The sequence below is a fragment of the Erpetoichthys calabaricus genome, chromosome 9 (genome assembly GCF_900747795.2).
Source record: "Erpetoichthys calabaricus chromosome 9, fErpCal1.3, whole genome shotgun sequence".
Classification (NCBI taxonomy): Eukaryota; Metazoa; Chordata; class Cladistia; order Polypteriformes; family Polypteridae; genus Erpetoichthys; species Erpetoichthys calabaricus.
The window spans coordinates 36,024,216-36,047,785 of NC_041402.2; the positions used below are offsets into that span (position 1 = coordinate 36,024,216).

A 23,570-nucleotide genomic window follows, 5' to 3' on the forward strand; every position below is an offset into this window, starting at 1 on the left:
AGGTTATTTAAATTTAACCTAATCTCACTTTTACCTAGAAGCATTTTATGAATTTAGCAATTTCTGAAATATGACAACTATTTATCACCAGGAAAGTGGAAAAATTGAAGCAATCAAAACAAAGCTGCAAACATGATGTAAAAGAAAACTAATACAGTCTTAAGGAAAAATGGTTAAATCTGACTCAAAGAATAGAAGTAAACATGATGGGCTTGTGTCTAACTTTTTTATTCTACCCACTGATAAGGCACAGAATATTACCAACACTCAGCTGCCCTCTGTTCAGGACATATGCAACATTCACTGCATTAGAAACTGAAAGGTAATAATAAAGACGCTCAGCTATCCTGAACAGCTACTTTTCTCACTCCTTTCTGAAAAAGGACCATTGACACTCACACCAGTGGATTCATTAACATTTCCTGTTTATATAGTTGTAAGGTTACTAAACAATCAATCTTAAGAAAAAATACAGTAACAAAACAGTTTATATACAGAATATTAACAAATACTTGCAAAAATCTCTCTATTGTAATAAAAAAGTCCTGGGACGAGACAAGACTTTTTAGTCTGGGATGAGACATGACTTTTTCAGAGAGATACTTTCATGTCCAGACGAGACTCTGTGCCAAGAGATTTAACCACATCCGGGGCCGGAAATAAAAGACCAAGAGTAGATGACAAAGTCATCATAAAGAATTCAAAAATGTTGGCGCAATACACATGCAGGGCAGGTTAGAGATAATGAAAGTACTAAAATTCAAAATCTCAAAAAAATGATAGTAAAGATCGCATTAGCGCAAACAAATGGAAATTATTACCCAGTGAAATAACAGAACAGCGAAAAGAGATCGAATACATTGTTCGGATTTAAACTTTAAGTCGGAGACTTTTAGATCATCTAATTCATGTTGCCATCAGGGAAAAGTAGCGTTTCTTCCCAATGAAGAGGAATATCCGCGAGAATTAAAAGATTTGTTGTTTGGTGAAAGTGGAGGCCGGCGGGGTTGGCGAGTGAAGCCCCCTAGTATATTAAGTATAAATGTATATATGCTGCGCACTATGTATACTTTTTTGTGTGTGTATCTTTTGCCAGTACTGTATTATTGTAAACTGTCCCTAGGAGACATGAATTGTACTGTGTACAATATGTATTACGTGCCCATGACAATAAACTAGAATTATCTTATCTTCAATCATATGTTATTTTTATTTATCTTATTGACATGTGTTTTGTTATAATGTTTAGTGTCCAAATAAAAATAAATACCTGTAAATACTGTGTGTATACCTATGAATAAGTATAGGTGGTAATACAATAAAAGCTATGATCTGTGTATATATTTTGAAAGCATAAAGGAGTCTACTACCAACAGGAAGTTATATTATTCATGTTATTTATAGCTGCATTACATCATGACATAAATTAGGAATCTGTTTCAATGATTATTATTAAAGAGGTCTATTTTAGTGTTAGCATGAATATTTAAAAATAGAAAAAGTGATAGTGAGAATGATATTAGGAAGCTGAACAAGAAAGGGGAATAGAGTGCTCAATCCTCTAAAATTCAGTCAAATTGGTAAGAACAAAAAAATAAATAAAAAATAAACATAATATGTAGCGTAAACTCCTTGCAAAGGAGATAACTATATACTGTAATAGTAACTTAAGCTGCAGTCAAATGCTCTTGAGACTATTGTGAATCATTAACAGGAGTACTTAGCAGCATAAAACAACACAAATTTGAGGATACATGAGGCAAATAATAGAAAAGCTGATGAATGGTCTCTAAATGGGAATCACTCTCTACTTTGCAATACAGTAGACACAAGTTCTATGTGTATACACAAGCAACAGTTGCCTGGAGAAATGTAAAAGTCAATATGTTCATCATCATTCAAGACTCAAAAATCTGCCAGGCAGAACAAGAATGTATACTATTTGACTAGATGCATCCAGCTTGGCTTTTTAGAAGTATAAACAACTGGTACAGCTGGCATTTCTTAACATATTACCTTTTTTAGGCATATACCTAATGATGTTTACAAAAAAAAAAGCAATGATTAAAAAAATAAATACATAAAATAAAACCTCCTTTTCTCTATTGACAGCTAGGAGAATAAATGAGCAAAATAATGCTGTTTATAATTAGGAAGTCTGCTTAAGACACGGTTTTTAAGTTGCTGGCCATACATATTAGTCATGGATATGCTCTGTCCACAATAATTCATGAAAAATCTGTGGTTGCATTTTTTTTTTGTATGTTGATTGAAATGACAATACACCTGCTCCCCACAAATGTTACCAAACAGATGTCAAAAGGGTGAGTGTACATAAAGAACCCCATCTAAATCTTCCATTTGTCAGTTTAATATCCCTGACACTAAATGAATCAAAATGAAAAAAGCATACCATAGTAGTTAATTCGGTTTATAAGTATTTGTATTGTGGTTTAAGCTGGTTTAATATGGAATCAGTGGAAGCCCTATTAAAGCCACTTTTGGCAGCTGTTATGACAACTTATTAAAAGTATAGGCTGGTACAATTTAATTTGATATTTTGATAATTAAGTATATAAACATATCTTTACTATTGGAACAATATTGTTAATGATAAATGCATTAAAAGCTTGTGCCAATATAAGACTACAGTTGGCTGTAATACCTTACCACTAGTGTGTCAAGCAATTGATCAAGCAATTAATCCTTGTTTTTTAATTTCAAGATGCTAAAATAAGTAAATATACTCTCAAGTTGATAAAGGACAGCTATCTAAGCTAGCTGGATTTACTTGATATCTATAATGCCAACTAAAACAGTCAGTGGAGGAAACACATGTCTATGTAACCACAAACGCCAGTATTGAAGAGAAAGGCAATCAATCCAGAATTTTTTTTCCTTTTTTATATTTTTTATTAGTGTGTCATTAAGGAAAGCCTATGTGGTTCACCAAACATGTGTGAGAATGGGTATTTGTAAATAGCAAAACAATGAAGGGCTTTGAAAGAAAATGTTCCCATTTCAAACACCATTTTGATGACCTACACACTAAGCACCTTAATTCAAGGTGTCTAAAAGCATTTGGTTTCTTATAAAAATAGTTTTTTAAAATGGCTCCCACAATTCTTACTTGTTAATCAATAACAACACTACATTAATCTTCAAAGGCTCCTTCCAAGTACTCTCATCCTTCTTGTTCGATGCCTGCCTGCCTGCATACTCATGATGCCAGTTCTGTCTCTTACTGATCACTTGGGGACACAGGCAACATTATCTGTGCTGACTTTCCTCAAATCCATAATCAATCCAATCCAAGCATATACCCAAGCTATTGGAGTTTTATAGTGGAGAACAGTCCCTGAGGTGCTTGCAGGTAATGCTTCCTACCTATGCCGTCCATTCTAAGTTCTTTACCAGAATACATTTTGCCATTGTTTTGCAAATGGAGTAAAAGGTGGCAGATGAAATGAAAATATATGTGCTAATGATGTGATTTTTACTTGTGGTATTTGTTTTGCAAATTTTCATGTAGTATTAGGGTGTTGTACCATGTTAGCCATTATGGATGTAATGAGAAATCAAGCAAAATGACACCTTTTATTGGCTAACTAAAAAGATTACAATATACAAGCTTTCAAGGCAACTGAAGAAGAGGCCTGACTTCTCACTACAGATTTTCATGAAAATTTATGTAAACTCAATTTTGCACAAGTTATGCTCATCAATAATTATCACTTATCATAATTTACAAAAAACAAAAATAAACACTGCCCTTGCCAGAAGTGATTGTTAATATTATTTTAGGAAAAAATGAATGTTTTTGATACATTTTGGGTGTAAGACTGGATAAAGGAAATATGGATTATGCCACAAAAGTATCATGAAAAGTGTTTTCTTTTTTCCATGGATGTTTTCAACATTATTTACCTTTGTGCAGCATGGGTCACCACTGGGAGTTATTATATCGTGAACTTTTTTCTTTCATTCTGCATGAAAATATAAAATTACAATATTTTTCTTGGCCATCACTACAAACTTCAGGGGGTAGGTTAACATATAAAAAATATTTTTGGGAGGAGTATTACTTTAATCTGTACATCTAAACATTACATGAAGGTAAACGATTAATGCTGAAAAGCATTGTACAGCTTGTTCTACTCTAATATGCAGCATGCCTGTTATCTTCTGTCACCTTACACCAGCCATACGTTTTCTACAGAAGACATATGGAAGTCATTTCAAGAAATTCCCTTTTAAAGAGACTGTTTTTCCAATGAAAGGGAATGTGTTAAGTGAACAAATAGTGATATGCATAGGCCATGTTCAGTTCAAATATTCAGCAAGTTTAATTATATGCCATAAAGTATTAATCAGTGCCAGATGAACTGAGCAAAATTCATTTTTTTCATTTTTTGTTCCTAATGGATTATTATTTATTCAAAAAGAGTTAGTATTTAACTAGTCTTCAGCATTCCCCAGAATATAAAGCATGACACACATTCTATTTTGAAATACATTATGATATTTGGGCTCCTAATTAATGCACTGCTGGATGTTCACTGCAGAAATATTTTAATAGGAAAAGAGACCCACAAGTGTGGTAATTATTGCAGAAATGGTTTATCTCATTTAAATGTACAAAAAACCTGTATTAAATGTTAAATATGCTTCATTAAATTGCAAATTTATTTATTGTTTGGCAAGTCAGAGAAAGCAGATTGCATAGTGTTCTTCTGGCTCATACCAGCTGGACATGACTATCCTAAGTAAGAATACCATTTCGCTTTAAGTAGCATTGTTTCATAAGAAATCACTTAACATACTGCATGGACCTAATGAAAAATAACAGCATGAAAATCATTAAAGATTCAACATAATTTTTAAAATTGAATATCAAAAATGAAACACAGTGTAATTGATATTGTGAACAACGGCAGCTCTATCCAAGCCAAAATGGCACTAAAGATGCCAAAGAAGTACAAAAATGTATGTTTATTATAAAATTAAGCACACACTGGAGGGATAACAAAAGAATGAACACTAAGCACAAATTAAAAAAGGCAAACAAATAATGTATTACCCTTCTGATCCTGCCTACACAGGATCTGCTCTCCTATACCAGACAAGGTTGACTAGTATACTTTCTTACCTTGACGTACTACCTCAAAGTAAATATTCCTCTTATCTCCCAAATACATATTTCTTTCTCTTCTATTTCTATCTCTTTCTTTCATTCTAGCCAGCCTTCCTACCTTCAGTGGAGTCCCTGCCTTTGACTACAGTTGACTACAGGAAAGAGAGAAATGTAAATCCCCAACCTGAGACCACTTCTGGCTTAAACCCAGGAACCTACTTCCAAGACCATATATTCTGTGCAAAAGCCCATAAGGACAATACACCTAGAGTTCCCTCTTGTGGCTGTTGGTTCTCCTGCATCTACACACCCCCAACTAATATTTAAAGGTGCAGGAGACACTTAAGTTATTTTTGGCTCAGGCAAGATATTAAATTATTCCACTGTCAGAGTGTGTCCTTTTTGCAACATGATTTTGTCTTTTTCAGTTACTTCCTGGAAGTGCCTTCCACCTGATGTTTTATAGGTTGCTATCTATCTTTCATTTTAAACATACAGTAATACTAGCAAATGCACTGGCACAACATTGTGTAAGATAGGGAGGATATTTTGACATTTTTCATTACAATGGACCCTCATCACCTAGGTAATCTTATAGATGATATTTAGGGAGAACCTAGTTTGTAAATAGAAAGCAAATTAACTTTTTTTTCTGGAACCTAACTGAGCAAAGCTTATTATCAGTGTAGGCAATAACACTATAGTCTGTGTAAAAAAGCATTATCAATTTAATACACAATATAATATAATAATACTAGCCGACCCCGCAGTAGCATACAGAGGTGTAAGAATAGGAACTGAAAACGATGAGAAAGGAATTCAGAAATCTAGAAGAAATAAATACTTCACAACTGATCGTGGCTGAAGACTGATATCAGGTCTGTGCTCTGGTCTTTGGGTCTCCGACAGTGCATGTAGAATTTCCGGCCTAGCAGGATTACATGTGAAAGTGATAAATAAATCAGGCTTTCCGAATTTACGTACTATGGCCATGGCATCCTGATTGTTTTTGTTGCATGTTTCTTAGACTTCCTGGAAATGTGGACGGTAATATGATCATTTTGCCTACACTTATGTTGTTATTTTCAGTGTTTGCTTGCAGTGCATCTGATAGTCCTTTGTATTGTTCCACGCGCAGATCTTGTTGATGTAATCTGAGATAGTTGAGACGTGCGCCCTCTGTTTTAACATACGCATATACGACGTACTGTTGGAATAGTTTGCTGCTGAAGTGCAAAATACTAAATGTATTCCTCATTGCTAATCTGCATGCGTAAAATTGGCATTGAGTAAGCCTTATTCACTTGGCGGTTCTTTTATTGGGAACATGTTGTAAATCTTTGTGCCAGCCAATGTCTCCGTAAGGGAATAAAAGTGGGTAAACCATAGGATCGCAATTCATATTGAGCATGGAAATCTGTTTACAGGAGTTGCCTATGGGATAGATGCAAATGTCCCTTTCGGCAGGCGGTTCACCATCTTCCCCGACGAAAATCACTGCAACATTGGTGTGACATGTCGGGGCATTGTATCATTGTAAATCCTGCATAGGGTTTTCCTTGAAAACCATTCGTACAGATGCTGTTGGATTGGACTGAGCGATTTCATGCATGTGTTAATATGATTTAGCGAAGGGGTTGATGGTTCTGAGCATGGTATTTAGCTGGAGAAGTATATTTTCGCTGCATGCAGAGTTTGCTTTATTTTGTAAGCGTCCTTTAGTAGCTTGCGCTGTGTCAAAAACATACAACTGTCCATATCCTGGAGAGGCAGAAGCGTTAGCGTATAGTGGAGAGATTTGGTGATAAATTTGCCCGTGTATTTTAAAACAGTATGGTCCGTGGCCAGGAGGTTGAGTTATCTGTGCACCCATTGAAGCAAACACTAGAGAAGAGTTGTATTCTCGAATGTGTTCACGATAATTTTTAGCTTCTGATGTTTGCTGTGTAAGAAGCTGTTGTAAAGACACAGGAGCCGCAGGCAGCATGGGGAAGGGTTTGGAAGAGGACGAATAGGAATCGAGAAATGCCGTGTCGGTTGCGTGTGGGCAGGATCGGTTTTGAAGCATGGGGAAGGGTTTGGAAGAGGATGAACAGGAAGCGAGAAATGCCGTGTCGGCTGCGTGTGGGCGGGACCGGTTTTGAAGAGGAGCCACAGGCAGCGTTGGGAAGGGTTTGGAAGAGAACAAATAGGAATCGAGAAATGCCGTGTCGGCTGCGTGTGGGCAGGACCGGTTTTGAAGAAGAGCCACAGGCAGCGTGGGGAAGGGTTTGGAAGAGGACGAATAGGAATCGAGAAATGCCGTGTTGGCGCTTGTGGGCGGGACCGGTTTTGAAGTGGAAGCAGGGCGAACCAGAACAGAAATATATATAAGAGATAATTCTTTGCATTTATATAGCGCTTTTCTCACTACTCAAAGCACACGCAGTCCAATAATAAAACATCTATGTTTCCTCAATTTTGTTTTAATCCCCTCATGAACACACTTTAACAATTACATTTATTTTCATTGTTTAAAATCTTATAACATTAAGCTACAGGTAGCTTTTAAATTCAATTCAAAATGTCTTCTGGTGCTGTTTTTAGAGAAAGCAATATAACTTTAATTTTGAAAACAAGAGGGACAGAAACAAAAGGGTACAGTTAAATTAATGTCTTCTTTTCTGTTATGGAAGGAAAAGAAAGGTACAAAAATCAGTGTTACTAAAAAAATGAGTTTAAAGCACTAGTAAATTCAAGTAAAGTCATGTCAATTTGAAAAAGCTGTCTCTATATATGCAATTGATTTTGACATAATAAATGTTTCACACTATACAGTCATTACACAAAGAGAAACAACATGCTATCAATATATGTTTGTTACCTGATAGTCCTTGTTAATCTTATGCTGCATGATCAACATGTTACGTGTCTTTTCTAGTTCTTGGACAGTTTCTGCATGTGCTGCTTGCAGCTGCCGTAGAGTTTGCTCAGTATCCTGCTTCTTCTCATCATCCACTTTCTTCAAAAAGTCAAGATCCTGATTCTTCTGACTTTTACGGGCCTGAAATAATTTTTTTTTACAACACTGAATTTCTACATTTTTTATATAGCAGTTACATGAGACCACAGAAATGATACCTACTCTATAAAAGTGTATATTGATTCCTTTTTTTGTCATACTACAGTTAGTTTGTCCAGATAGTGGAAATGCTGCCCATAGGAGCTCGAGGTTGGCTTACTAGTCGCACAGGTGCTTCTGCCCGGATTTAAATAATTTTTCCATGTCTAACAAAGCAGATTACTTATATTCCCCTTGTTGGCAAAGTAAGTTTACAACTGACCACAGGTCTACATCACATTAAACATGCAACTGGTAGTTGAAAAGATATATTGTGTTTGCATTGCCAAAGGGGCACCACAGAGCCTCTTGCCATGTGCACTTGAAAAAGTAGAAAGTATATTGCTGGTCAACGAATGCACCATACATAATAAAAACATTTTCATTTTTTTTAATTCATTCATTCAGTTCATTTCTCAACATGCTTAATATAGCTACACTGCTACAGCCAATCATAGCCTCTTCTGCCAGAATGGTAAGTTAAACAGGATCCAGCTCAGGGCAGGATTTCTCAGGCAGTAGGAATGGACAGTATGGTCAAAAATGTATATTATTTTATAACTAAAAATTCTGATGGTTTTGATACAGATATAATGTATTTGTAGACACTTGCATGACTGCAAAAAATTAATAAAAAAGAAAACAAATGTATTAAATGATTAATCGTACACACAGGCTTGCTTCTTATTCATTAACATGCCTAAAGACACTTTAGTACTCTGATATTCACCTCCAAATGATGGTTTCCAGCAAAATAAATAGCTCACTACAAATCATATGCTTCCCAGATTATATACTAAAATTCAACCTGACATAAATTTAAAAATCGAACCAGAATAATTAGCTGCATACTATTTTATCGTTTTGTGATTTAACAAAATTGCAAAGCAATTAGAGATTCAGCATTAAGCTGAAATATCATTTTTAAGATGTTTATATTATGTATACAGTTACTTATTTTAAGTATTTAAAAAGACAAATAGGCAAATTTATTTAACTCATCTTATTTAAATACATTGTTCAACTGACTATAGAATATTCTGCACTTCTTTCAAAATCACTAATGAATGTTATCAGACTAAGTCTCCACCTGTTTTTTTTAGTTGTTATGATTTAAATATTTTTTTATTTAATTTTGCATGCTTTTAGGATAGAAGGTGGATACATGTGCAATGGATGGATGAATTAGAAAAGCTGAGAGAGTAAGGTTCCTTTATATAGCATCTTCAGGTTTATCATAATTCATTTTTGTCGTAATAATGAAATATGTTACTAGCCAAAATAAATTCCATACATTCTGTGCCCTATAGCATGCTTATGTTGTAATAAAAAGGCACTGACATTTGCACATGCATGAACAAGAAGTATTCACTACTTAAGTAAACATAAATAAATCAGCCACTTTAAATGTCAGTCAATGCAATCAGGGTAGCGAGAGGTCACCTAGTTATAAGAATAGGGCGTAGGCCTCAGCTTGAAGGAGGAGGATAACTTTCTTGCGTTACCTTTATAAGCATCAATGCCTCACTGAGTTCTGCCACATCAATATCACTCTCCTGAAATTAAAGCAAGTCAATAAAACAGCATTATCATGTGGAAATAAATAATGGAGAGAAACACTAAACTAACATGAATTTGCACTAAAATTTCTGCCTTTTTGTAGAGAATGTTATTAATAAGTTAACGGATACTGTACATCAGATTTTTTTTTTCTTTTTGGTTTGCCTTCTTCCTTTGTTTTGATGGCCTACTGCATATTAGATCCAAGCTTTGCACAAATTAACAGGGTTGTCATTTATGCTAATTCTTACACTCATTGTGACTGGATGAAATAGAAATAAACTTAGATTTTATTAAATCACCTTAGTGAAGAAGGTCAGTCGGCCTTTAAGTTCATCTAATTGCTGTTTTTGCTCCAGAAAACGCAATTGCAAGTCTCTGTTCTCCTGGGCTAGCTTTTCATTTTGTTCTGAAAAACATTTATGTTGAAAAGAATTTTAAGTTAAATCATGTTGTGTAACTGAGGTTTGCCTACAAGCATAATGTGTAAAGAACCTCTGATGCTTTGGAAAGCTATAATAGGCTGGAAGACGGATATAAAACCATTAATTATAATTACTGCATTAACAATGTCTACTCAAATTTTGAAACTTTTCTTAGTAACTGATCCTAAAATAATTAAACATACGCTAAAAATTAAAGATAGTCTCTGGCCCCTGAAAGAAAATATTGAAATAAGAAATAAGTTCATAAATGTAAAGAATGAATGATAATTAGGTTGTACGAATAAAACTTTGCATTTTTGAGCAACACATAAGGAATATAAAATGGCCATGATTAAAGCAAATCATTTTGTTGTAATATGTAGAAGGTGGGCAAGTGGGTGAGCCTCCCAAACAAATTAATGGAAAGTCTAGCAGTTTTTTGTATGATCTTTTCATATTTTATATTGTTTATATTCCACCATCCATTAATTAACCATAACTAATTGCTCTATTGCAAGATTGTTTGTGTAGCCACACAGAAAGTTTTCATCAATCAGCATAAGACAGGGAAATATTGATACAAATATGGCAATCTTTCACAGAGCACATGTGATTTAACATGCAAGACACAGACACAAATGTTTACATGAAGTACTGGTGTAGTTAATCAATATGTTTCTGAATACCATATAAATTGTATTTCTAGAGAGATTGTTGTGTGGCCTTAGTAAATACTAAAACAGTTTTCACAAGACAACAGCACACTTATAATTTACTATTCTTGTCCAGCAAACTGAATATGTGCACATAATCATGAAGAAAAAACATGCAAAATCAACTAACTAAACATCAGCTTAGAATTATACCAAAACTACGGCAGTAGCATTATCCCAATTCTGACCTTGCTATTTTAAATATGTTAAAAGGAAAATTAGCTAATACAATAACACAAAGAAGCGCAAAAAGAATTACTTGAAAATGTCATGTCTAAGAAATAATCGAAACCAGGTTTATCAAAACATTTCTATTATAAAAAAAAAAAATCCTGGGAGAGAAAGACTAGGGAGACGAGACGTGATCTTCACATGAAGATCACGGAAGACACTTAAAAGACCCACGAGATGAAAGAGATTGGCCACAGAGCGTCTTGCAGGGACCTTAAACATGAGACTTTGTGCCAAGAGATTGACTCAGGATTGTCTCGTGGGGATGCAGAACATGAGATTCTTGCAAGGCACGCCCTACTTACAACCAATATCAAATAAGACCACGAGCAGCAAAACACTCAGTTGTGCAAAGGCTTTGAGCACACACAGATCCAGGGCTCTCAGAGCATATAAAACGTATAAGGACAATACGTTATAGATGAAACGTCGGCAACTAAGTGAAGATGAAAGAGCAGCACAGAGAAAAGAGACTCAAAAGCGTCGGAGACAAAAAAAATGCAAAAAAGAAAAAGAATTATCTAGGTGCAAATTCAGAAAATAAGGAAAGTAATTATCAGCCCGGAACAAGTGGAATTGAAAAAAAGCACGTCCAATCAGGCTCAGAATTAAAAGACAAAGAGTACAAGACAAAGTAGAACTTCATAAAGACATTCAAAAACGTTGGTGCTATACACATGCAGAGAAAGTTAGAGATTATGAAAGCAGTGGAGTTCGAAAGGCTAAAAAAAAAAATGTTGGCACAATACACATGTAGAGAAAGTTAAAGAATATGAAAGCAGTAAAATTAGAAAGTATAAAAAAAAAGAAAGTAAAGATCACAGTAGCGCAAACAAACAGAAATTATAACTTGAAAAAGGGAAAATAATTACCACAGACCAGGTGTCATTGAAAAAAAAAGCAGGACAAAGCAAAGACAGAAATAAAAGACAAAGAGTAGAAAACAAAGTAAAACATCATAAAGAGGTTAAAAAACAAGGGGGCCAAACACATTTAGAGCATTTAGAGATAATGAAAACAGTGGAATTCAAAAGACTCAAAAAAAACGTAGGCGCGAAACACACGTAGAGCAAGTTACAGAATATGAAAGCAGAAAAAAAACAAAAGTGTCAAAACAAAGAAGGTAAACATCGCATTAGTGCAAACAAAGAGAAATTATTACTTGGAGAAATAACAAAAAGGCGAATAGAGATCGAATATATGGACATAGGTGATATGTCAGAAGTATGTAAATACTGTAAGGCTTTGAAGTTTAAGTCAGAGAATTTCAAAAACGGGGTTTACCTTACATGCATTTATTGGTTACTTTGCAAAAAAAAAAAAAAAAATAACTGCTGATGATGTAGATTGTTTTGTCTGTGCTGAAATTCCAAACAGTGAAACCTATCTTGAATTATGGTACAAAGTCATTAAACACATGTCTCACAGACCTCATTTAAAAGATTCAGCATGTTGGGACTCGAAAGATTCCAAATATTGTTTTTACCAAAGTTCTAAAATAAAAGTGAAACTAATGAAATAGCAACAATTCAAAGAAAAAAAAATCTTAAAATTGTGTATCCAGAAAACCAAACACAGGGGTTGGCGAGCAAAGCGAGCAGGGGGCGAAGCCACCTAGTAGGTATAAAAGAAGAACATACTGACAATCTCAAATTATTTACATAAACAAACACTTCATATGTAGTTTTTATACAAACCACAGTCAATTTAAAAAGTGATTAGTCCCTGGTCTTGGTAATATGCTATCTATATTTTAAAAAGTAATTTAGTAAAATTTAAAGCATGTTGCCTCGTATTAAGTGCATGTATACTATTAGTTGATTAAATCTGTCTCTGGATAAATGATGAATACATTATGTATATTTCCCCATCTTTAATCAAGATTATATACATCTCCTAACAAAAAATGTATTACTTTAATAAAACAAAAGTAGTGTTAAGCAACATTTCACAGAAGGATGTTTCTATTGAGCTAATGCTAAGATCAAAAAACAAATAAAGAAAGAAAGAAACAAATAATGACTAAAAAGCTATGTACATTTCTTATTAATAGCATTCTTAAACTGCATTACTATTTTTATCACTAGAATATTATCAGTAAATAAGCTGTAAACAAGTACAACACTATAATTATATATATAAAAAAGGTGTATTGGTGAAGACAAAATTTTCTTTATTCTGTACATCTACAGAGAATGTAAATAATGAGAATGAATAACTATAACATTATTATTAATTTAAAGATTTTATAAAATGCTTTAATTAAAAATGTATACCTACACCAGATCTGTACAATGTAAAACAATTCCCTCATCCTTATTTCATTTGTATAAGAACAAATTCTAACATTTTATATACTTTACATTTTCCCCCTAGACATCAATTTTTACATTTTTCAGTAGGAACCTGGGTAGAACCATGGTGGCTAGATCTGTTACCTTACCAATAAGACATTGGGTTTGAATATTGGCCTAGTCTTGATGACTTGAAAAAGTCCCACTATGGAAGCCAGACAGGTTTAATTACTTTACTTTCAGAAGACATTTAAGATGCTACACATATGCAAGAGGCTAGATTTTTTTCAGGAGGTACTGGGCAAATACATACCATATTTAAACTAGATCATTAATGGGTACACATACACATATACACACCATTTATCAATAATACATGGGCAATTCCTCTAATCTACATATCTTTGGGATTGGTGGGTGACTACAGTACAGTACAGTAATCCCTCGCTATATCGCGCTTCGCCTTTCGCGGCTTCACTCCATCGCGGATTTTATATGTAAGCATATTTAAATATATATCGCGGATTTTTTGCTGGTTCGCGGATTTCTGCGGACAATGGATCTTTTAATTTCTGGTACATGCTTCCTCAGTTGGTTTGCCCAGTTGATTTCATACAAGGGACGCTATTGGCAGATGGCTGAGAAGCTATCCAACTTACTTTTCTCCGTCTCTCTCTTGCGTAGGGGGATTGAGCAGGGGGGCTGTTCGCAAACCTAGACGATACGGACGCTCGTCTAAAAATGCTGAAAGATTATCTTCACGTTGCTACCTTCTGTGCAAGCTACTTCCTGAAGCGACATGCTGCACAGTGCTTCGCATACTTAAAAGCTCGAAGGGCACATATTGATTTGTGCTTGTTTGTTTTTCTCTGGCTCTCTATCTCTCTCTCTCTGCTCCTGACGGAGGGGGTGTGAGCTGCCGCCTTCAACAGCTTTGTGCCGCGGTGCTTCGCATACTTAAAAGCTAAACAGCCCTATTGATTTGTTTGCTTTTTTTCTCTATCTCTCTGACATCTGCTCCTGACTTGAAGAGGAAGATATGCTTGCATTCTTTTAATTGTGAGACAGAACTGTCATCTCTGTCTTGTCATGGAGCACAGTTTAAACTTTTGAAAAAGAGACAAATGTTTGTTTGCAGTGTTTGAATAACGTTCCTGTCTCTCTACAACCTCCTGTATTTCTGCGCAAATCTGTGACCCAAGCATGACAATATAAAAATAACCATATAAACATATGGTTTCTACTTCACGGATTTTCTTATTTCGCGGGTGGCTCTGGAACGCAACCCCCGCAATGGAGGAGGGATTACTGTACCTAACGAAAACATGCATAGAAAGGGGGAACTGGGTAAACTCACACGGAACCAAGGCCAGTATTTAAATCTAAGACACGAAAACTAGAAAAACAAATACTCACCTGGGAAAAGTTCCGAAAATTTTCAAAGTAGGGCAGTTCTAAACTAGCACTGTATTTAATCAGTAGTCCCAAAACTAATGGGTCACCATTGTCGGGGAAATTTTACATACTTGGCTAACCCCTTACTGGTTAGCTTTGTTAATGATGGCATACTAAAAGCCTACACTATTTTACTGTGAATATTAACTTGCTATGAAACAGACAAGTTTATTGTACAGTATAAGCATTGTCACTGATGGAACTCTAAATGACTTGGATATCAAGGACAAAAAAAGCACAAAGTATTAATAAACACTGCAAAGGCCTTCTGCATTTTCTTGAATATTTTAATAGGTTTTTTATTTGGAACTGCTATCAGTATTTTTATAACTCAAAAACTGTTTTTGCAGCTAGTGATGCACTTCTTTTACACTCACAAGAATCAGAGGAGTAGACATGATATGACAGACCATAAGGTCAAAAAATAGTTAGGAGCCTAACAGATAGAAATAAGAAGTGTTCTTGTGCTCTGTAAGCAAATTATGTGCATCTATTTTTAGATATTCAGAGAATGTCATGCCCAAACTTGTAGAAAAGCTACATAAAGGTGCTACTTCAGTATTTAGATGTTCAGCAACTGTGCTCCAGAATGTTAACTCAGGGCTTAATTCCTCAGTCAATTAAAAAGATATATGAATCTATTGTCACACACATGTGAGTAGGGAGCATTCTCAGAGCTGCTGTAATGATTATAATTTCACTCTGGGTCGAGAAGAGGCACTGTTATTTACATCTTCTCCTTTTTCATCTACAGACCAAAAGCTCCAAGAGTCACAAATCCATGAGATCACTTCCAGTTCCTTGCCAAATCCCGCCTCTTCCAGTCTGATAGCTATTTAGCAGTTAGTTCTACCTCCACTTGCCATAATGATTTATGGACTTAAGCCTGAAAAAAACGCTCCTTAATTTCAGCATGCAATTTAATTTCTATTTTTTTTTCATTTATTTTTGTCACAACAATAAATAGGGTTTACCAGCAGGTACCCCAAACTTTTTCTTTGGTTTTGTCTTTTCTTTATACTATTATCTATTACTAGCCGACCTGTGGCGTAGTATACGCCGCATAATTATTTATTGATGGGTGAACACTTCCTGAAAGACACAGTTGTCCAAATGGGGTGGGTTTGAGGATACGACTGTGAGTGAATGAAAAGATGGAACTCTGGAGAAAGCAACATACAATTGTCCGTGACTGAAAACTGGTTTTGGCAGATACAGGCATATCTTTTTGAAAGTTTGGCCCTATGCCTTACTAATTGTCATTGCAAAGGCTAATCTAACAGGAAATTGTCTACATGTAAAAGTAAAAGGCAAATTTGAATCAGATGGGGTCAGGGAAATCCAGGGAATAAGGACAGTTTGTGAGGTCAGTGGCGTAGCTAGGGGTGGGCGGAGGGGGCGGTCCGCCCCGGGCGGCACATTTTTGGGGGTGGCATTATTGGCCAAAAGGCTCAGAACACTTCACGTGTAAGCAGCAGAGTTCGGAAAAATATCACTCATGAATGAAAAAAAGTCAAACTCTCTGATTTTCATCCACAAATGCTACACAAATCATTTTCAGACGGTCCTTCTGTGATGGCATCAGACACGGCAGTTGAAATCTATGAGGCAATAACAAAAATAAACAGAAACATTACACCAATAATAATTTCTAGGAAGATAAATAACTAATTCACAATGTATAATTTCGTTTCGTTATCAATCCGAATGTGTTCTTGCTCATCCCCACCTATCACTTGTACACCCCCCCATTCTGGTTTTCACAGCGTAATTATATTAAACTAATAATCAGAACACGGCTTATCAGTACGTCTGTACTATAGTCTTGTCTAGTTGATGCTTATAAATAATTTTATGTGAAAAAAATATTGCTGTTTCTCTATATATAAATAAATCTATGCAAAATGTATCTCAATTTTTCTCAATACGTCATTTTAATTTTCTATTTAAATAAGTTAACATATTCAGATACGTTGGAGGGCAGTAAATTGAAGCCCCGCCATGCCCCCAGTGGTGCGAACTCGAGCTACGCCACTGTGTGAGGTAGCAACTGCTATAGTTTTACACTCCAGTACATTGCGGTGAATGCTGGTAACAGTCAGTCTAGTGCCATTACAAAGACTTTTTGCTGTCATGAGGTTTCTGAGAAGCATGACGACTCAACCAATTTTAATTTTGAGTTTATGCGGAGGCATGCCAGTGGGAGTAAGACTGCTAAGAAATTCTTCGGGGAATGAAGGACGTTTTCGGAAGTGAATGGTGATAGTAGCTGGAAGTATTTGGAACATCGCCACAATTTCTGCTTCGCCACCATAAACTGTGGAAGCATTCATGTAGTCAGCGTATTGTTGATGCTTCCATGACTATGCTTCCGTGACTAAGAACAACGGACAGCACGTCGCCGAAGTTATCGCAATGTTGACAAACAAAGGTTACAGCCATGTTGCGAAGTTCGAGAGCAACAGTTTCATCGATGACATTTTTCCAGAAATATTCGACTGATAGAAAGAAACAGTTACCTGATGCAGGAATTTGTATAACCTTGAAAGAAGAGTTGTTTCCATGAAATACATGTGAAGCGGTGGCCATGTTAGGAAAATGAACAGTCAATGTGGCTCAGAGGTGCATGTGAACTGTAGCACAGACGAAAGCGACTCAGGATGTGTTTGGTGAGGAGTTGGGGGCGGGCACATAGGCAGGCAGTGCGCATGCCTTGAGAGCGAGGGTGGACGCGGGAGGAGGGTTAGAGTTGGTGGGCGGGGCTCTGTTGTGCGTACACCATGCGCACTGCTTGCTCAAGCCTCGAGAGTGAGGGTGGACGCAGGAGGAAGGTTAGAGTTGACGGGCAGGGCTCTGTCGTGCATGCGTGCGTACCCCATGGTCGGGCAACTTGGTCTTTTATATATATAGATAGCATATAGTACTTTAAAATGGCATCCAATGACAATGAATATGTGTAATGCAGATCATGCAAAATGAAAGCTCAACATAGCATCCTCACTTCTGAGTTGTGGAGGATCAGAGCCTATACTAGCAGCACTGGAGATTAATTGGAACTAAACCTGGTCCATTTTGAAAATGCATTTGCATTGGGTAATTAACCATATAGAATCGTTTATGGTTTTGTTGGTTTTCTGTATTTTACATGTGTTGTATGTATTAAACATTATGATAAACAGAACTGCAACATTATTGTTCTTCCATTGATATCTACAATGCAAACTACATAAACAAACTGTAGTACATGCTAGTAAGTCTCCTTTTTAGGGCAGCTGTCCACATGCTGGTAAAACCATACATGTCGGGTGATATATAGAAAAGCAGCTATACTTTGCATGCAAGCATATACATACATATAGACCACACTTAGTTATAAGTATGTGGTGTAGTTGAAAAAACATAATGAGTAGAAATTACACAGTAATCTTTTACCTAAGAATCAGATTTCAGCTGGATTTGCTTCCATTTTGTTGGTCAAACTTTAGTTACGGTACTAATGGCTTCAGCAACTCAATTAACATGCCCATAAACTGTCTGTGGCGAAATATTGAAATTATCTTTAAAAATGCATTTCAAAAGACTATCAAATCTAACCTGCATAATCCTGTCTTTTTTATTGTTATTGATGAGTAATATAAAAATAATACAAATGCACATTTTAATATATAAGAACCATAAGTTTTCCTTATAATCTTGAATTTAAGATTGTAATTGTTTGTAGCAATCTATTAGCCTTTTACATTTTCACATTTTCATTAAATTTATTTCTTTATGACTTGGATAAATAGATCTGGAAAAACTCTAAAAGCTAAGACCTGAAAAAGGGCTATTATTTTTAATGCTTTAGTCCATTACAGCAGTGGGTGAAAAACTGTTTCATCTAGTGTATCAGAATAAATTCTTCTTCCGGTATGGATATTTAAAAAAAAAAAAAAAAAAACTGTTATGCAAATGCATTGGATCACTTGTATAGCATTTTAAACATTAAGCAAAATATGCAAATCTGTGTATGCAAAAAGTAACAGCAATCCTGACTTCATGTTGATGTGTTAGTGTCTTAAATGTCTTTGTGTATAGATTTGTATGTGAACTGTAGGTAATAACTTAGCCAACCCCTTTAAGAATATATTCCAGAGTAATAAGCAGTTTGATCTGATTGGTAAGTCAATGCTGGCTCTAGCCCAGGGCTACTCTGCCTTGGATTAAGCAAGTTTGAGAATGGATGTATGTTTAAAGCCAGTGATTTGAAACTAGGACAGACGATAAAAAAAATGTGTATTATCCTGTGTTTGCCTGGCTGTGACTTCAGTGAGTGAGTGACTGATTGAGTGAGAAGCAAGACTTTTATTGATTAAGAAGTCAGAAAGGTGAACATCTGTTATTGAATCAATTTGAGCAACGCTTTATTCCTCCTATTTAAATACCCAGCATGTAACCACATACAGATTACCTCCCAAGTTATGTGGCATTTTAGGGTCAATTCTATATGAACATCATCATGTAGCACATTACATTTCCTTAAATGAGCCCAGAACCTCTGGCAAATTTGTGTGGACTTTTTTTGACATGGACGGGACCATTAAAATCTGTTCAGAAATCTATCCCACCAAACAGCCTTTCTTTCTATAGTACATACTATCTCAAAGAGCTTTGCAAACCTTTTTCTTTGAACAACTACATTTAAACAGTGGAACATAAGAAAGACAGAAGCTTCTGGGTAAATATATTCTATAGATGAACAGAATAAGAGTGCTTTGTGCTGATGTCACTCAACACATCAGCCTTGGCGTAAAATGAAATTTGTACTCGGGTGGTATGGTTAATGGATGGACTGATAAAAGTCGAGGAGGGGGAGTTGTTCCATTGCCCATACGCTAGGTGGCAGTGGTCCTCATATGGTAGCCTAGTTGGGACACCAGCAGGGGTGCTTGGGAGTTGGAGTCAGGAAGTGCAGCCCTGTCCGGATCCCTGGGTATCAATAGAGGATGCTGTCAGTAAGGACCTCTCTACTTTTTCTATGGATTAGAAGTGCTTCCTCAAAGACACAGCATGACTTAACTTAAAAGGAATCCACTGCCTCACATTGGGGAGTCAAGGTCGGGAGGCAGCTGGCAACACTCAACGGAGGTAGGAGAGGAGGAAGAATTGTTTAAGTTGTCTTGTTATTGTGGCTGATTGCTGGAGAGGATTGTGAAGAGGTGGTTTGTAAGAATAAATATCTTTTATTTTATTCTAAAAACATGTGTTTAGTATATATAAAGTGAAGTGCTCTGCAGAGTCAAACAAATTTGCATGCTAACAAGACATATATAGCTCCATTCTTCATTTTTGTAGTATTCTGTCATTTAGAAAGGTGTTCTTTAATATAGGTTGCATTAGGTATCACTACCAGAAATACATATTATTGTATGTGAATCTGTCTGGTTAATCAGTCACATTCCACAGTCGCAGCAAACAATATTCAACTTTATTAGTGAAAGGTCATCTATTGCTAACCTCACTATTACCTTGAATAATATATTTAATTTAGAACAGAATTACATTTAATTTCTATGTGGCTATTTTTTCATTATTAACCACAAAGCTATACTTCTCTACACCTCTGGGTAAGCAGTTAAGTAGAAAAACCTAATCTAATATTCTCTGTTTGCCATCTGTAAATTAGAAATTTAGTAGGCAATAATTGCTTTACAATTCTTTTATAATGGTAAAACTGCATTTCAATTAAAATCAGCAATAACTGCCTTTTGTAAAGCCAAATTAAGATATGACATTTGCAGGCCGAAGTAATAAAATTGCACAAATCTAATCTTGTAATACTTCTGTGAAGTCTTCAGTGTAAATTTATACCCACATCCTTCCTAGATTTTTTTATTTAAAATTGAAAAAAGTAATTGTTTTGAAAAGACACTAATTAAAGTAATGCAGAGCAGACTATTTTCCTCACAACAGACTTAAATATGCTATATATGGCTCTTAATGTAATCAGATTTCATATGCATTAATAAAAAAATATTCATTTTTTTCCTTAATCATTTACAAGCAAAACAATTTTGTAGAGAGTGGTGGTATAAAATATAAGTTATTCATTTAAAAGTATCTTTCTTCAAATAAAATTCTGACGACCTTTTCATGCAGAAAAATAAACTCCAACTATCAGACAACAAGCCAGGGCCTATGAAAATTATTATATCACATGTCCTGAGAGTTGTTCTGTCTGGCAGCTCCGAAGTAGATAACATACCACCCTTGATCGAGAAATCTGGTTGAACAGCTAATGTTATTTTAGATATGGGTCCAACTATACAGTATATACAGCCTGTATATTTCAGCCTTCTGCATAGGTTTCAAGAGGCAGTTTCCATTGCCAAGGTTTGTATGCCTCAGTCTGTCCCAGTCTTACTAGTCACTTTTCTGGATCCCAACCCTTTACCTTGTGGTTGATCAGCCTACATGGCTGCTCTTCTTCAAGTTTCAATAAGAAAATATATTTTATAAAGCGACTTCAGATTGCAAAAGAAAACTATTTGAAACAAATTTTTTATTTGTATTTTTTGTATTTTTTATTTGTATATACCAAAGAACTATACACTATACTAGTGTTTGGGCTTTTCAGAGACAATTTTGTCCTTGAAAGAGTTCCATTTACTCACTATGTGATATTTTTTCCCTTTTTAAATGTGCATTTTTTTAATATGGCATGACAATGCGTAGTAAGTGTGAAATCAGTCAGACAAACAATTCTACAGTGAATACAGAAGAGACAAAATATCTGCTCACCCTAACCATCTTCAGAGCAAAGGAAGAAGATGTATTAGAATAGCTTGAAGATCTTGAAGCAAACAAAGTTATGAAAGGGTAAGTATGATAAATTATTTGAAGATACCATTAAAAATGCCAGCCAGATTCTAAAGTACCTTTAGACTCTTCATTTTAAAGTTAATATGAAATTATGTAATTTTAAGCAAAATAATATTTCCTTTCCCCAATGTATTATGGTATGTGGATTAGGGTTAGAGATTATGTTAAGTCTGCAACTATCTGATCAATATTTTATTTAAGTAAGTTTTGAGCATTGGGCATTCCAAAAGCCTGTGACACAGTGATGCAGGTGCCTGATGAGACAACTTAGCTGGATATTCTGGTTTTGACATGTGAACATTTTGGAAAGTAAGAGTTGAGAAAGATATGTACAATATCCAAATTTGAATTGAATTAGACTATATTTTTCACAGTCTGGTGAAGTGTTTATATTATGGTGAGCTGGCTCATTAGCTGAAGATCAAATTCATATGTCCCAGTCACAACAATGTCTCAGATAATGCAAAAGTGTACTCTTTTAGCTTGAAGATATAATACTACCTACTGTATACCTTAATTGCAGCTAAAAGGTAACTGACCCTGTAGTCTCAGTGCTACAATATTCATGTGGAGAGAGAGAGGTACTGAGCTGTCATCTGATTATTACTTGGTGGCAAGCTGGCTCAGTATGACAGAAAACTTGCTGTACGCATCAGGAAGCCCAAAATAGGTGAGGGTATGCTGGGAATTGCTAGAGGAGGACTCTCTTCTGGATGAAATCAGCCGTCACCCAGTGGAAGAGCTCCTTCATCTCAAAAGGTAGTTAATGAAGTCTGAATAGGGAAAAAGCTAAACCCAAAACGTTGCTGATTTTTGCCAAGGCAGAAATCCAAGGACCCACTGAAAGACAACAACATTAAGAGAAACTTTTGGGTTGAAAAAGAAAACTCAGTACAGTGTTAGCAGGATGGTCTTCAGATATGACTGACTGGTACAAGAAGAACACATAAGGCATTATCTTTAGCAGATGAAAAAGTGAAGGATGTAGGTGAAGCTTTCTAGGTCTTCTGGATGAACTTGATGAGGTTATGGTAAATCAAATCTCAGCATAGGTGAACAAACAACCTCAACTGTGAAGATCATGGAAGACTTAACTTTAAATCTAGAGGACAACACTAAACACACTCAAATATCAAATTAATCTTTTTTTTTTTTTGCAAATACCACGTAAGTCGGCAAGCTTAACCCCAACTGAAAACCATCAATTGGAATTCAACAGAATTTCACCATAAAGGTATGGTTCAAGATCTCACCTTATGCAAATACATCAATACATCAAACACTTTTTGACATTGTTCTGCATCAAAAGTTTAATATTGATTCTAAAAGACATCAGATGTAACATAAGAAACTATATTTTAAACTAGATAGTAGAAGTAAGGATAATGTCATAGAGACAGACTTCCACCTGTTCTAGGACCATTATTGTTTCTAATTTACATTAATGGCTTCATTCTGATAAACATAGAACATTTTGAAGTTTGTAAATTTGTAAGACAAATTTCAACAAGGCTGAAAAAGCAGTTCAAAAAGACCCCATAATCTTCAAATCTGGGTAAACATTTACAACTAAATCCTACAATGTGCAGAAACAATTAAAAAGGATGATACAATATTATTTTGTAAAATAAAAAAAAATTATTCAATGGACCTTATGAAAATTGTGGGACTGTATTTTGAATACTATACACAGTTTTTATCTGTCAGTCTCTAGAAAAGAAAAGAATAACCAGGTGCATCCTATTTGTGATATTTAACTTGGTATAGGGTATACCCCTCTGAATCAAGAACATACAT

At 35.3% G+C, this 23,570-nt stretch overlaps 1 protein-coding gene across 1 annotated transcript in view; it reads right to left on the reverse strand.

The window, feature by feature from the left end:
• Positions 1-23,570, reverse strand: part of rpgrip1l (RPGRIP1 like) — a 209,977-nt gene that overhangs the window by 105,013 nt on the left and 81,394 nt on the right. The window contains exons 11-13 of the mRNA XM_051931527.1: positions 10,097-10,203; positions 9,740-9,790; positions 7,998-8,177 (exon numbers count right to left, since the gene is read on the reverse strand). Of these exons, the coding sequence (XP_051787487.1) occupies positions 7,998-8,177; positions 9,740-9,790; positions 10,097-10,203 (338 nt within the window). The remainder of the gene's footprint in view (positions 1-7,997; positions 8,178-9,739; positions 9,791-10,096; positions 10,204-23,570) is intronic.